General features: G+C 38.8%; 1 protein-coding gene across 9 annotated transcripts in view; it reads right to left on the reverse strand.

The window, feature by feature from the left end:
* Window positions 1-13,565, reverse strand: part of KIF21A (kinesin family member 21A) — an 87,034-nt gene that overhangs the window by 6,517 nt on the left and 66,952 nt on the right. For 5 of the 9 annotated variants that reach the window (XM_059847320.1, XM_059847315.1, XM_059847314.1 and 2 more), the window contains 6 exons: window positions 10,829-10,939; window positions 10,178-10,306; window positions 6,288-6,424; window positions 3,848-4,028; window positions 3,348-3,512; window positions 2,543-2,660 (listed from right to left, as the gene is read on the reverse strand). In XM_059847320.1, coding sequence (XP_059703303.1) covers window positions 2,543-2,660; window positions 3,348-3,512; window positions 3,848-4,028; window positions 6,288-6,424; window positions 10,178-10,306; window positions 10,829-10,939 — 841 coding nt within the window. Of the gene's footprint in view, window positions 1-2,542; window positions 2,661-3,347; window positions 3,513-3,847; window positions 4,029-6,287; window positions 6,425-8,574; window positions 8,614-10,177; window positions 10,307-10,828; window positions 10,940-13,565 lie in introns of all 9 variants that reach the window. The other 4 variants (XM_059847318.1, XM_059847322.1, XM_059847321.1 and 1 more) reach the window with 3 other exon arrangements.

Consider the following 13,565-nt stretch of genomic DNA (forward strand, 5'->3'; position numbering starts at 1 on the left):
CAAAGCTCATGAGTGAGTTTGGGAAACATAACTCACTCTGGGAGAATTGCAAGGTAAGTAGCTTCAGAAAGAGGCATTAATATGTTTTTCTGGACAAGTTGTTTTGGTTAGGGTTACATACTATTACACGCTGATACTTTTCATGTATTAAGACACACCTCTCTCCTTGTCTGTGCTCCAAGAATGGGGTGTTAAAACAAACTCTTTATGAAAGGTTGCTTTAACAATTTAAGCCATAATCAATCCCATCAGGTCTTTGTTTCCAGAGCTGCAGTGTAAGCAATTCTGATTCATTTTGCATTGTAGGGAACCAGAACTCACCCAGTGAGACTGAGCTGAAAGAACAGATGAGCTGTAACTTTTTAAACCACCAGCTCTGTTTCACAAGCAAATGTCAAACTTTATCCTCTATTATTTGCTCTTTATTGGCCTTTTAGAATGAATAAGCTTGACAGTAGAAAAAGGAGAGCTTGGTAGTATAAAATAATACCTTGTGAGCTAAAGGTATTTTAAAATAACTTACCGCATTCAATTAACATGCATCAGTTCCAATTGTAACAAAAAATTCAGTGATAAACCAGAAAAATCAGGTACCTAGAGATGACTAATATTACTGACTCAGTAGACAAGACAGTAGTTTCCTGTGACATGACAGTATCTGTCACCAAGCCTAGTAGCCCAACAGACCTACCCATGCAGAGAACCACAGATTGTTAAGGGGTTAAAATGGACCTTAAAGATCATGTAGTCCCAACCCCTCTTTGGTAGTAGGGACACCTCCCCCTATACCAGGCTGCTCAAGGCCTTATCCAGCCTGGCTTTGAATAGAGCCAGCACTGGGGCATCCACAACCTCATTGGGCAACCTGTTTCAGTATCTCACCACCTTCACAGTGAAGAATTTCATGTTAATATCATAACCTGTATTTCCCCTTTTTCCATCTGTGCCCATTACTCCTTGTTCTGTCAGTATAGTTCCTGATGAGGAATCCTTCTCTGGCTTCCCTGTAAGCCCCCTTCTGATACTGGAAAGTTATGAGGTCCCCACATAACCCTCTCTTTTCCGAGCTGAATGGAAGCATTGAGAATTTGCAGACAGCTGCACATACAGATCATTTATACTAGCCAAAGTGGCCTGACAATTCTGGAGGCATTCACTTTGGAGAACACACACTACTCTGAAGCACTCAGAAATGGCTGAAATATCCCCTGGACATTGTAGTGGTGTAAGTCAAGAGCCAGGCAGACTTAGGAGGATTTATGTAGCCTGGTCACAGAAAGGAAGCACAAGAAGGACAGATAAACTTCTCTGCCTGTTGACAGCTTTGTTTTCCAAAAGCCCTCCCACCTCCAGCTCATAGCATGACAAACGTGCATTACATGATGCCACCCTGTTGTTCCCACTGAGGTCCTTCCCTCATTACTGTGCCAGGATGGCAGCTCATAACTACACCAATATTCTGAACTGTGCAGAGAAGTAATTCTCAGAGTGTCTGCCTCTGTCTCTCCATTGCCTAAGAATCCCCTGGCCTCTAACCAAAGGGACACTGCTGACAGGATTCAAATCCACTGCCCAAACTGCCCAACTATGCACCAACCTCTCAGGCAGTTTTCTGCATTTGGCACAGTGCACAGCCAAGTGTCCAAGAATTGCAGAATAATATGAAAAAGGAAAGCCTAGCTCAGTGAGAAAGCTCACGCAGATTCTGGATCCTGCCCCACCCCCAGCTGTGTTCATACACTTTTTCCAGTGTGTGAGAAGAACAGAACAAAGGGTATCCCCTCATAACAAGCTAGGGCTTTTTGCCCATTCTCTTTGGCCTCATGCATCACACATTCTTTGCAGTGTGAGGGTCCCCTTTCCAGATGATATACAATTCATTAAGTCTGGTGATTTGGGTGTAGCACTGAGAAACAGGAGCTTGTGGGTTCAAACAGGCACTGGCTGAGGTGAGCAACAAAAAAACAAAAGACAAAAAAATAACCCCCTCCTCCCAAAAAACAGATTCCATATCCTTGAGTGAATTAATCACAATTCCAAGAAACAGAAAAGTATATTGTCCACCTTGGCTGAGAAGTGCTGACCTGGCTGTCTTCCCCACTTCAGAACACAGGCAGCACTTCACAAAGAGCCTGGGCTAAATTGTGGACTCCCTTATGTGAGGAACACACAGGGTGTCTCTGCTAAACAATTAGGTCTGCACTCCAAAACAGAGGCACTGACTTAAGATAAAGAGCTAAATGTTAGCTAAAAGTAGGTGTTATGAATATTTCTCCAAGACTTTGTACACCTGATACCCAATTTAATGGGGATTAAAAAAACCCTAAACTGGAGACAACCATGCATCCATCTTCCTTGGTGAAACAAAAAAGGCACTGAAGTGGTAAGTATTATGACTGAATATTATTCACAACCCATGACTGGTGAAATAATTTTCATCTTGGCTATCATATTCTGAATGTGCAGATGTAAGCCACTTCTGCTGAAGCCTGCATCCCATGCTGATGTTCCAAGTTAAAATAGGCAAATACTAGTGGTTTACCTTTATATAATGATCCTTTGAACCAGTGATAATAAGGTCTTGTCCATTGGAGATCTGATCAACAGTAAGGCACATAACAGGACCCTGGTGACCAGTTAGCTTTCCTGTAGACTGAAATCTTTAAGGATAAGAGAAGGAATGAGGATTTGTTAATTTTTCATATATCCAATACAGTCCATAGCACAGCTTCTTACAGAATGGATTGTTTCATTTTCCCTATGTCTTCAGTACTATCCTCTTGTTTACCTATACTCTATTGTTCATATCCATGGATAAATATTAAATTTACATTAAATACAACAAAACCCCTCTACTTATGAAAAATAGGAATTAAAACATTTTAAAGTAAAGATGAATCAGTCCTCTCGTAAGTATTTTCTGTATTTTGAATGCACTCTTTAGGAGCAGGTTCTGTTTGGAAAAGTGTAATTATAGTGTAGCTATCATAACCCCATATTATATTTCATTACTTCCACTGGCTTCCATCATCTCATCAACAATTACTAGTCAGGATTCCCATCCTCACCTTACAAAAGTGCGTTTTGTAGTGCCTGTCAAACAAAACCTTGTGTTTTTCCAGTCATTTTTACTGAAATGATTCACCACAACCTTTACACATGAGAAAATCATTATCTCAGTAACCACCACAGATGGCTAGCTGATCTGTAACTGATACCATATTTTGCCCAGGTGTGGACACTACCATAGAGAAGAAACACTACACTGCCTGTTTCATATGCACAACTTTGCTGCCTATGCACATGCAACCACCTAAAGAACATTCTCTTTGGCTGGTGTTCAGTACCTTTTCAGGTCCCACATCCTCACTGAGTTTCCAGCAGCTGCATAGAGGAATGTGCCAGTTGGATTTAGTGCAATTTGATTGATCTGGTTCTCTCCAGCTGGGATAGCAACTGTTCTGTTAGTACTTCCTGAACACACATCAGCAGGCATAGCTTGGCCTGAAGACCTGAGTACAGAGGAGAAAAAGGAAAAAAAAAAAAAGAAAACCCCCAAATTCTACAGTTAGTTTGCCATACTTTGCATACTCTCTATAAACAAACCTATTTCACTGAGCAAAAAAGGCTATAAGCCAATTATGAATTCTGAACACCTGATAAAACTCAAATCGTTGTGTGTTCCCATTACTGGTGCCCCATACTAACTTAGCCTGAACATGTAAAGAAACATCCCCAACAGTGTACTTATATTTCACTGTACTGCAATACTGAACTACATTTAATAAAATGTATCTAGAACTAAGACTCATTTGTATGCTTGGCATCTGAGGTTCAGCATACTCACGTCAACGTCCGAATGCACTTGGCAGAATCTCTGATGTCCCACACCTTGATATAGGAGGTTGAAACTGTGAAGACCAGGCTTGTGTAGTTGCAATATTTAATAGAAACCACATTATTTGGGTGACCCCCTAAAGACATAATCTCTTGTCCAGTTACCAGATTCCAGACTTTACAGGTACGATCTAAATAAAGATAAACAGAAATGGGAAAAATATTAACAAAATAAAAGAAACCCTACAAATTCTCATGCTTTTCCTGAACTCCATTAATTAAAAAAAAAGTACACACATTTATTTGCACGTATACATTTTCCTCCATTTCTGTAGACACCACAAAAAACCAGCAAAATTAAGTAGTTCTTAAAAAATACACACAGGCATCCATCTATCATTATCAAAACTAAGCAAGGTTAATTATTAAATGTGCTTTCAAGATCTGCATATTAGCCCCAGAAGCATTTTAAAAGGATCAAAATCTCAAGGGAAGTGAAAATGCAGACAGTTTAGGGGCTGTAAAGTGTGGATGATGATAGATAAAGAGAATAATCCAATTTTTAATTCAAAAATTCATTATCAAAAACATAGTTCAGGATGAGTTTTGAGACTTAGCACGGCCGAGTTCTGACTGCCACAACACAACTACAAATGGACCCAAACTCTTCAGTGTTTTGGGAGCCTCTGAAAATCCCAGCAAAGAGTGCTTTAGTCACTGTTTTGATTCCATAGCAAAGGAGTTTAAATACTGCAACCTTTTATGCGTTAAAATCCCAAATGCATGGAAGTTTTCAAGATATCTGCAACACTGTTGGCAAGAACAGGAAACTCTCCTTGCTGCAGCATGTCTGTATCCCTCCAGGTATTTTAGACATACATTTATACTGAAATAAGTATATGGGGAGGATGAAGAGAAAGCTTCATGTACACACTCTGGTTATGATAGCGTGAAGGTAAATATAGCAAGACCTGTCTGCCACTTTAAAACACCAACCACCAAGATCACAGATCTACTATGCACATGAGAGCTTACTGGCATTTCTGAATTTGTCTGCAAGTATTATCTGATGTCAGTGAGCCGAGGCTTTCTGCTTCAGCAACAATTTCCAAAAGATTTAATTTTATTTAATTAAGCAACTGTCTACACCCTTGAGTAAAAGAATACTTAAGAAGCTAGGATATGACTTCCAAAAGGTAAATATTTGCAACATCTGCAAACATCCATTAAAAAAACAAACAAACTACCAAACCTTTAGAATATAAATCTAGATGTAAAATAAAATTTTAAAACATGCCCTTTTTTCCTTCACACAGCCACAAAATTCAAAATCTCAACAGAAACAAACTAAGTATTATTTACAAAATCTAAATCAATGTCCTTTTTTGCAACTGTATATGCTTGTACAAATGTTGAAATGTAGGCTTAAAACCTGCAAGATCAAAAGTTTGCACACTCAAAGTGTGTGATTTGGTATTTTTAACAGCCAGCTAGTAGAATAGCCACAGAAACCATAACTGAATAATAGCAGTGGAAGACCTGCATCTGATGGGGTTGTCAACTATGCTAATAACTGGGATAAAAGGGATGTCCTGAAATTTCAAGGTTTATTCATTACATGAACTAGTGAAAAGGAGTCTCCCCCTCAACAGGTGTTAATTTCTTCCCAGCCATTCTAATTCCTCTTAGCTTTGATACTTTCAGAAAAAAAGAGTCTGCCATAGCTTCAGCTGCACAAGAATATAACAAGTCCTTTACATTAAACTAGGTGTTTGTGAAAGGAAACCATTGAGCTCTGGTGGCCTCTGGTGGTATCTTTAAGCCAAACTGAGCAATGATACTGGAAATTCAGTAAAGACAGGAGGAAAATATTTTCTTCCAAATACTGCTTCTATCAGTTTGAGAAGTTTATAGAGTGACTGCACTACCCAGTAAGGAACTTAGAGGCTACTGAAATTCCAGGCCCTCCCACAACTGCCATACAGTTCTTATAACAACAAAGGACAGGCAACGAGATGCACAGAGGAAGCAGAAGACACCCTCAGATGAAGAAGATACTTCAAAGAACCAACTATGGCATGAAGGGTATTCAAACTCTGTGCAGTAGGTCCAAGCATGTGCAGTTCCCATCTCCACCCTTACCCTGAAGCTATTTGCACTGCATGTCATGTGTGTACCTGCTACCATGACTGCTTCCATCATATCATTCAACAAATGTTAATGTTACTGCTTTTTGTGGTTTTCCACTACAAACAAGCAGCCAAATACTACACACTGGAGTTAGAAACCCATAGATAATTACTGTAAATCCCTCTTCAGCTTATGTTGAAAAATGGACCCTTAGAATTTTCCACTGTATTTACAACACTAAGCACAAATTGAGAATTTCACAACCCCAAGTTGTCAAAGGAACCTCTGTAGGCAGCAGAGGTGCAAAGAGCTTGCCCAACCTTTAGATCCAGTGAAGAGAAGATCATCAGTTGCATCAACACAGAGCACAGCCTTGGTATGCCCCTCAGCTGTATAGATACACTGAAGCGGGGAGGATCGGATGCCTTTGGAAGCAGGAAATGGGTTAATTATCCCCCTAAAGAAAAAAAAGGAATGTGAGTTGGGCATAGTAATAGACACAGATAAAGCTAATTTACTTGCATGTAGGGAAAAAAAATCCTAGTGTTCTTAGATGTGAGGGCAGAACAGCTGAATGCCTTTCATAAACTATGTCAGGACTTTTACTGTTTAGCCTCAACACCCACCAAGTCTGGCCTAGCAGTTAAAGGAAATCACATACAAAACCAAACAAATGAAAAGACAACGAGATGCTAAATGCTGGGTACATGGCAAAGTCTTCACAATGCTGAACAAACCACGACACACAAGCTTCTGTATGCCCAAGATCAACCATCTAAACAGCACAATCTGAAAAATGGAGCAAATGTAATGTGCACTGCCAATTCCAAACTCAGCATGCATTTCACATCATCTGATTCCTATGGGCAGACCCAGAGAACTGCTGGTAACTCCTGTGCCTGAAGAAGGTTCTCAGTGCACCCTGTACCCAACAACATGCTCATGCTCAAATGGCCAAAAGGGAGGATGACTGGAATGCTGACACCCCAGAGCAATCTTCCTGGGCACTTTCAGCTAATTCTGTGGTAATGCCAAAAGACTAACTTGCCTGAAATAAACACCTCACAACTCTTTACCAAACAAAAATCACTAGCAGTCTAAAATCCCATGCATACAATTGCACACACACAGACCCCTTTATTTCTGTGAAGTGTAGAAAATCCCCAAGGTAATGCCCAAAACATGCAACACAGCTGTGACCTGGCCAGCTTGCAGTTAAGACTCACTGTCATGCTCTTTTGGGAATCACACACATAACTGTGATGAAAAGGAACTAATCATAGCCCTATCTCAACAAACCAAAACAGAAAACCAAAACAGAAAACCAAAACAGAAAACCAAAACAGAAAACCAAAACAGAAAACCAAAACAGAAAACCAAAACAGAAAACCAAAACAGAAAACCAAAACAGAAAACCAAAACAGAAAACCAAAACAGAAAACCAAAACAGAAAACCAAAACAGAAAACCAAAACAGAAGGTATCAGATGCACCAGGAAAATGTAAAAAAATCGTAATATTGTCCAGAAGTTTGCTATAAAAAGGAAAAAGTCCTTTATGATACAAGCTAGCTTTGTGACAACTGGTTACTTTATCTAGTACATTAAAATTATGATTTTAAACATTTTTTACAGTTCAGGACATCTTCACTCATATAATTCATTACTACCTTCTTTAGATTTTACTAGTATTAATAGTGTCTTAAATTGTGTAAGATTATCTTCTTAATTTTGGAAAGGCTTTCACCTTTCATCTGCACTATTTTATGTTTTCAAGAAAACAGGAACAATTTTATTTTTAATTAATTTAGGTCTCTATGCTATTGTTTTCTAGCATCATACTAAACTAACATGATTTTCTCTGTAGTATTCCCTAGTGGATCATGCTGCCTCCGAACTGAGTTATTCCTCCTGCTGTTCTCACCCATTAACTTCCATGACAATTCCTGTAAAATACACGTCCTGGAGCTATTTATCACCTAAATGCAGTGTTCTAAAATCTACAGACAAAAAAACCACTACAACTGCTACAATGACCAGGCAAAGCCCCATTATATTGTTAGCAATTATCTGATTGCCCTTCTCTAGATAAACTAATTTTTCATTGAGTACCAAAATCCTAACCCACAGGGACACAAGTGGCAACATTTCTCTCATCTCTTAAGCCACTGAGCATTCTCTGAGAAAGAAGTAATAAAAAACCACTCATTTTTATTTACACTAGGATTTCATTTTTAGTGATCAAAGCATACAATGGAAAAAGAAAAACAAAAATAAGGAGAGAAGTAAATAAAACTTAAGAAAATGTCTACTCCTATTTTTTTTTTAAGAAAACAAAGAGAGAAACAATGTATCTAAGGAAATGTTTACACCATACTTCAGTTATAATTAAAATATCTGACATGCTCAACAATGATAAAAGAATACCCTAAAAAAGGAGAGGGGGAGACATGCTTGACCCAAATCTCAGATATTTCATGTTCTAGCAAAAGCAAGAGAAACAATGCACAGGTATCAGGAAAAATCATGCAGCAAAATGAAATGCCTTAAGAACTGGAATAACTTTGATGAGAGATGTCAAGAAAACAGAAAAGAGAAAGAGAGAGTACCTTTGTACCTCCGAGAGAGAGGAATCACTTTCATCAGACCTACAATCAACAGTGGTGGAATTGTGAGGAGAAAGAATATAGGTATCAGCAAAGGAAAGCCTCCATATGAGTAGAACACACAACAGCATGGCCAACTCAGAAAAGCAATGCAAATCCACAAATATTATGCAGCATTGCTCAAGGTATACCTCAAACTCATGATGATGTGGGGGTTAGGGGGGAAAGAGTAATTATCTTTAAATATCATTCTCAGCAGAAAGTTACAGTAGACTGTTTCAGCTCCAGAAGATGAGTAACAGCAGCTGAGCCATTTCTTATTTCCCCAACATTTTCTTAGAGAAGTAAAGGCAAAAAATTAAAAGGAGAAGATAGATGCACAAGTTAACCTCCACAGGATAGTGCTTGTTGAGAATATCAAAAGAAAAAAATACTCTGAACATCAATGCCTGCTAAGTGTAGAAGATACATGCAAAATATTAGTCATAGAGATATAAATGTTAAATATGATAACTCACTCAAATAAATACAGTGATTTGCAAGCCATGCTAAGTTCAAAATCCTTCCCCTCTCATTTGGAAAAATGTTTAAAAATAAAAACCAGGACCACATACAAGACAATATTTCCCCAAAATATGATGATTTTCAGTACATCTTAAGATGTCCTTCATTTTCAACTCAAACAGATTCAGCAGTTTCTATTTGACTTCAAAGTCAGCTCAGAGAAAATGAAAAGGGTTTGGTGGGAGTTAGCAATAAGAAAGGTAAGCTAAGATAAAGAAGTCACAAGCACAGTTACTGAAAGCCTTGCAAGCCACTGCGTGGTATGTGGTGGCTGTAGACCTCTGAAAAAACCCCATTTTATTCAAAAAAATAGTGTAAGCAGACAAAAGCAATTTCTTATCTCGCTAGAGCTACAAATAAAGCTACATTTTAAATCTGAATTGTAGTTCATAAGCACTGCATGGTATCTGTATCAGTACTGAAACCTGTAATAGAGATTTTAGTCAAGTAAAGTCCACTGCCATTTGGTGTAAGGTTTCTAAACAGATGCCTAAGGTGAGAAACATCTGTTCTACTTCTTCTAAACAAGACATGAATATCATCCACTCCTGCAGATCACCTCCTAAAGTCAGTCTGTTCAATAATTTGGATAATCTCTAACAACTGTGTTCTAGCCATTTCTGTGTCCCATCCTCTGAGGTGCCGTTGTGAGAGCACTCTGAGCAACACTGGAGCAACTGAGTAACTGCCAAAAGCACTATTTCCTAAATTATCACCTAAAATCTATTTTTGAGTGTAAACACACACACAAATACACAAACATCTAAGAATTCTACCATTTTCTATTTTGGGTTTAAGACTACAAATACCAGACATATCCTAGAAAACAGGAAACAAGGTTCAGCAGGAAATTTCTCTTCTCAAATTTTTACAGTGGTTCCATGGTAGTTTAAAATATTTCCTTTGAAAACTACACAAAAACATGAGAAATATCTCCTCCTGTTTTGCAGAAGGGCAAAATTTCTACCAGACACTACACTGAAAACTTGGGCACACTCTGCATTTCCCTGGTTGGGGGCTGAGGCTTCCCTTTGTGACTTACTTATCCTGCTGAACTGATGTGTTTCCCTGAGAAACAGTAAGACGACTAAAAACATTCATTTCATTACGGGGCCGGCTTGGTGGGGAAGTAGGAGGTGACAGACTAGCCTCTGGGGCTCCAGAATCTGAGCTACAAAAAAAAAAGAACATCTTCTTTAACAGGTTATGAATGGTTAGAAAAGTTAAATGCAACATGCCTCAAACGTTAGATGCTCTTTAGCAAATAATTAAGATTGTAATACAGATATTTCTCAGAGAAGGCAAAAAGCTTAAGGCTGCAGAGTGCAAGATGGCACAACGTTCAAAGATTAAGTGGTAAAAGTGGAAGCTACAGGCAAGAAAACACACATGTAAAACAAAGAAATCCTTATAAATTGAAGGCTCTTAGAGACATTGATGACTTTGATTTAAAAAAAAAAAAGTAATTTGCAAATGCTCCAAAGGACATTTTCTCAGGGCTCTGCCCCTGAGTTATTTTGTACAGAAAAACAACCTGGAAAAAACCCCAAACAACCAGGCATAAGCTGAGCAATGAATATCAACACTGTCAACAATACAAACTGTCCTGGAAGAAAAGAAATAGAAAAACACAGATTTATTTTTCAAGAAATTTCAAATTACATCAGAGGAAATAAATTTAAAATAGTCTTACAGTTTTTGTTCTTTTGTCTTTGTCTTTTCCATTGTTTTCTCGTAGGTTTTTCTCTTTGCTAAAGGTGAAGGCTCAGGTATCTTCTTCTCTGGAAGAGATGGTTGCCTCGAACTAAAACAAGAGCAATCATTATCTCACTCTAAGGCCCTTCACAGAATATTACCTGTTCTCTCAGTGTGGTTTCACACTTTAGAACATACTTAATCTATTATTGTCTCTCTTGAATTTAAGGATTATAAACTTGTTCTCACACTTGAATATAAAAATATACCAAGTCAATAATGTTCAAAGATGATTAACATACAGTGTCAGATACTGAATAGTTAAAGGAGATTTACTAATTCAATAATAAAAGAGACTCACTAAAAGAAATAAAGTGGAGTATGCATCCAAATTAAGATCATGGAAGTTCTTAAATTTCAAATTCCACATTTGCATCTACAGTCAGCCATTTACAGACATGAAGAATAGAGAAATCACAATGATTCTTATACACAAATGAAACTTTGCAGTAACATATTCATTTTAATTAGGAAGTGAAAAGAGGTACTTCCCATTGGCAATCTATTATAACATGGTTTCTCTTTGTCCCCCACTTTCCTTCCCCCTTGCTCTTCATCCCTCATTTGTCTCTCCAGTTCTTGCTCTGAAACAATTCCAATTTACAGTCACTGTGGTCTTTCTCCCAACCTTTTATTCTCCATTAAAATTAGCAAGAATATCAAGAGGACAGTATTAAAGCTGACACCCAAATGTTTTCATTTCACCACAGTCAGACAAAAGAAAAAAGAAAGGAATCTGAGTGGCCTCCATTCATCTGAAATTCCATTTCTCACTAGTTGAGAAAAAGCAGTATTTGTTTTGGTTTTTTTCTATTTCTTTGCATTTAGAAGGATTTTTTTCTATGAATATGAAACGCTCATTAAAAGCAAGAAAGCAGAGATTCTGAAAGTGTTTTTGCTCCACGCAACTCCATTAATCAGGTAAATCTCATTTGGCAGGCCACCTGCCTGACATGGTTATGACCATCAATCTCAGAGCCCTACAGGTTCTGAACATGCACAGCTCTACATGTTTCCCTTAAGAGGAAGTCTGTGCTACATAAAATCCACCTGGAGACTGGAATGCAGAATAACATGATTTCACATGGACAGCACAACCACAAACAGCTACTTGATTCAAGTAGATGAGACAGTCTCAGGTGATCACAAACCCTAACTGGAATGTGAGGGACCTGTAGGACCAAGTGCCAAGAGCTGCATGTCAACCCTAGAGCTCCCCGGGGTCTTCAAGAGACAGGATCAGGAGGACAAGTGATAACCTGCCTGGTTTTGCACAGAAGCCTAGCAACTAAGTCATAAAAAAAGGGGAGAAAGTGTGTCCAGTTCCCTCAAGGCCAGAGCACTCATTTCTATGTAGGGCTCCCTTACCTCTAGGCATACTGTGCAAAGGACACCAAAAAAGGTGGAACAGGACACACTCCCTTCCCTCTCTTTATGCTGGACCAGTATGCATTTAGGAATGCAAAAATCCTGAGGTCACAAGGCAAATTCTATGAATCAGGCTGACAGGTCTTCAAGCAAGGATTACAAATAGGCTGTAGTGCCTGCTGCCAGGGTTGCTTACATGTTTACTGAGAAGCTGCTCCATTAAATAAACCAAACCAGAAACTGGAACCCAAGCTCCTCTGCCTCACACTGGCATCCTTGCATACTCAGAGACAGAGGCAACTTTCACTTGCTCTCTTCTCTACCTGCCCTTTGAGTCTTCCATCTTTGACTCCACAGAGAAACATCCTCAGCAGAGAGTGTAAATAGCATCATAATTTTCTGAATTCTTTTTGAAAGCCTGGGAATGCAGGTATTATAAAAATACAGCTATCTTTCTGGAATGAACTTCCTAAGCCCAGGGGTAAAAACCAGGTGCATGATGGCAATGACCTAACAGAAAAGGAACAGGACAGATACCTACTTCCAGGTCTCCAGAGCCCATTTACATTTGCCAGACATCTGAAAAGAGCTGACAAGTCCTACAGAAGACAACTATGTTCTGAAAAAGCTGCTGTAGATGAGTTGAGTATATCAAAGGACAGCAGCACTAACCAACTTTGTAAACAGAACTCCAGTTAAATTAGCTGTTGGCCATATGTATTTAGGTGCCTCCCTAAGTAACAGAATCACACAATGGTCTGGATTGCAAGGGACTTCATAGATCACCTAGTTCAAAACCCCTTCTCTTAGGCGGGAACACATCCCACTAGACCAGGCTGCTCTAAGCTCCACCCAACCTGGCCTTGAACACTTCCAGGAATGGAGCATCCACAGCTCCTCTAGGTAACCTGTTCCAGTGTTTGACTCACACAGAAATGGATTTCTTCCAATATCTCATGTACACCTACAATCTTTCAGTTTGAAGCCATTACCCGTTAACCTACCAACACTTGCCCTTGTAACAAATCCCTCTCCAAGGACCATGGAATCACCAGAAACCTTAGAAAACTGAGGAGGTTCCAGAGTGGAGCAGTTTGTGCATATGCAGATACCTGAATTTGCACCCAAACATATAATTAATTTCTGTCTCTTTGAGAATCTATAGTTTGGATTACTGGCCTCTACATTCCTGAATGTTGCTTAAGTAAGTGGCACAAGGGAGAAAACATTTATTGCAGGTAAAGTCAAAATCTCCTCCTGAATAATATATTTTTTTACAAAAGGTATGCTGGCACCAGAGGCCCATA

The sequence above is a fragment of the Haemorhous mexicanus genome, chromosome 5, assembly GCF_027477595.1.
Source record: "Haemorhous mexicanus isolate bHaeMex1 chromosome 5, bHaeMex1.pri, whole genome shotgun sequence".
In the NCBI taxonomy this organism is placed as follows: Eukaryota; Metazoa; Chordata; class Aves; order Passeriformes; family Fringillidae; genus Haemorhous; species Haemorhous mexicanus.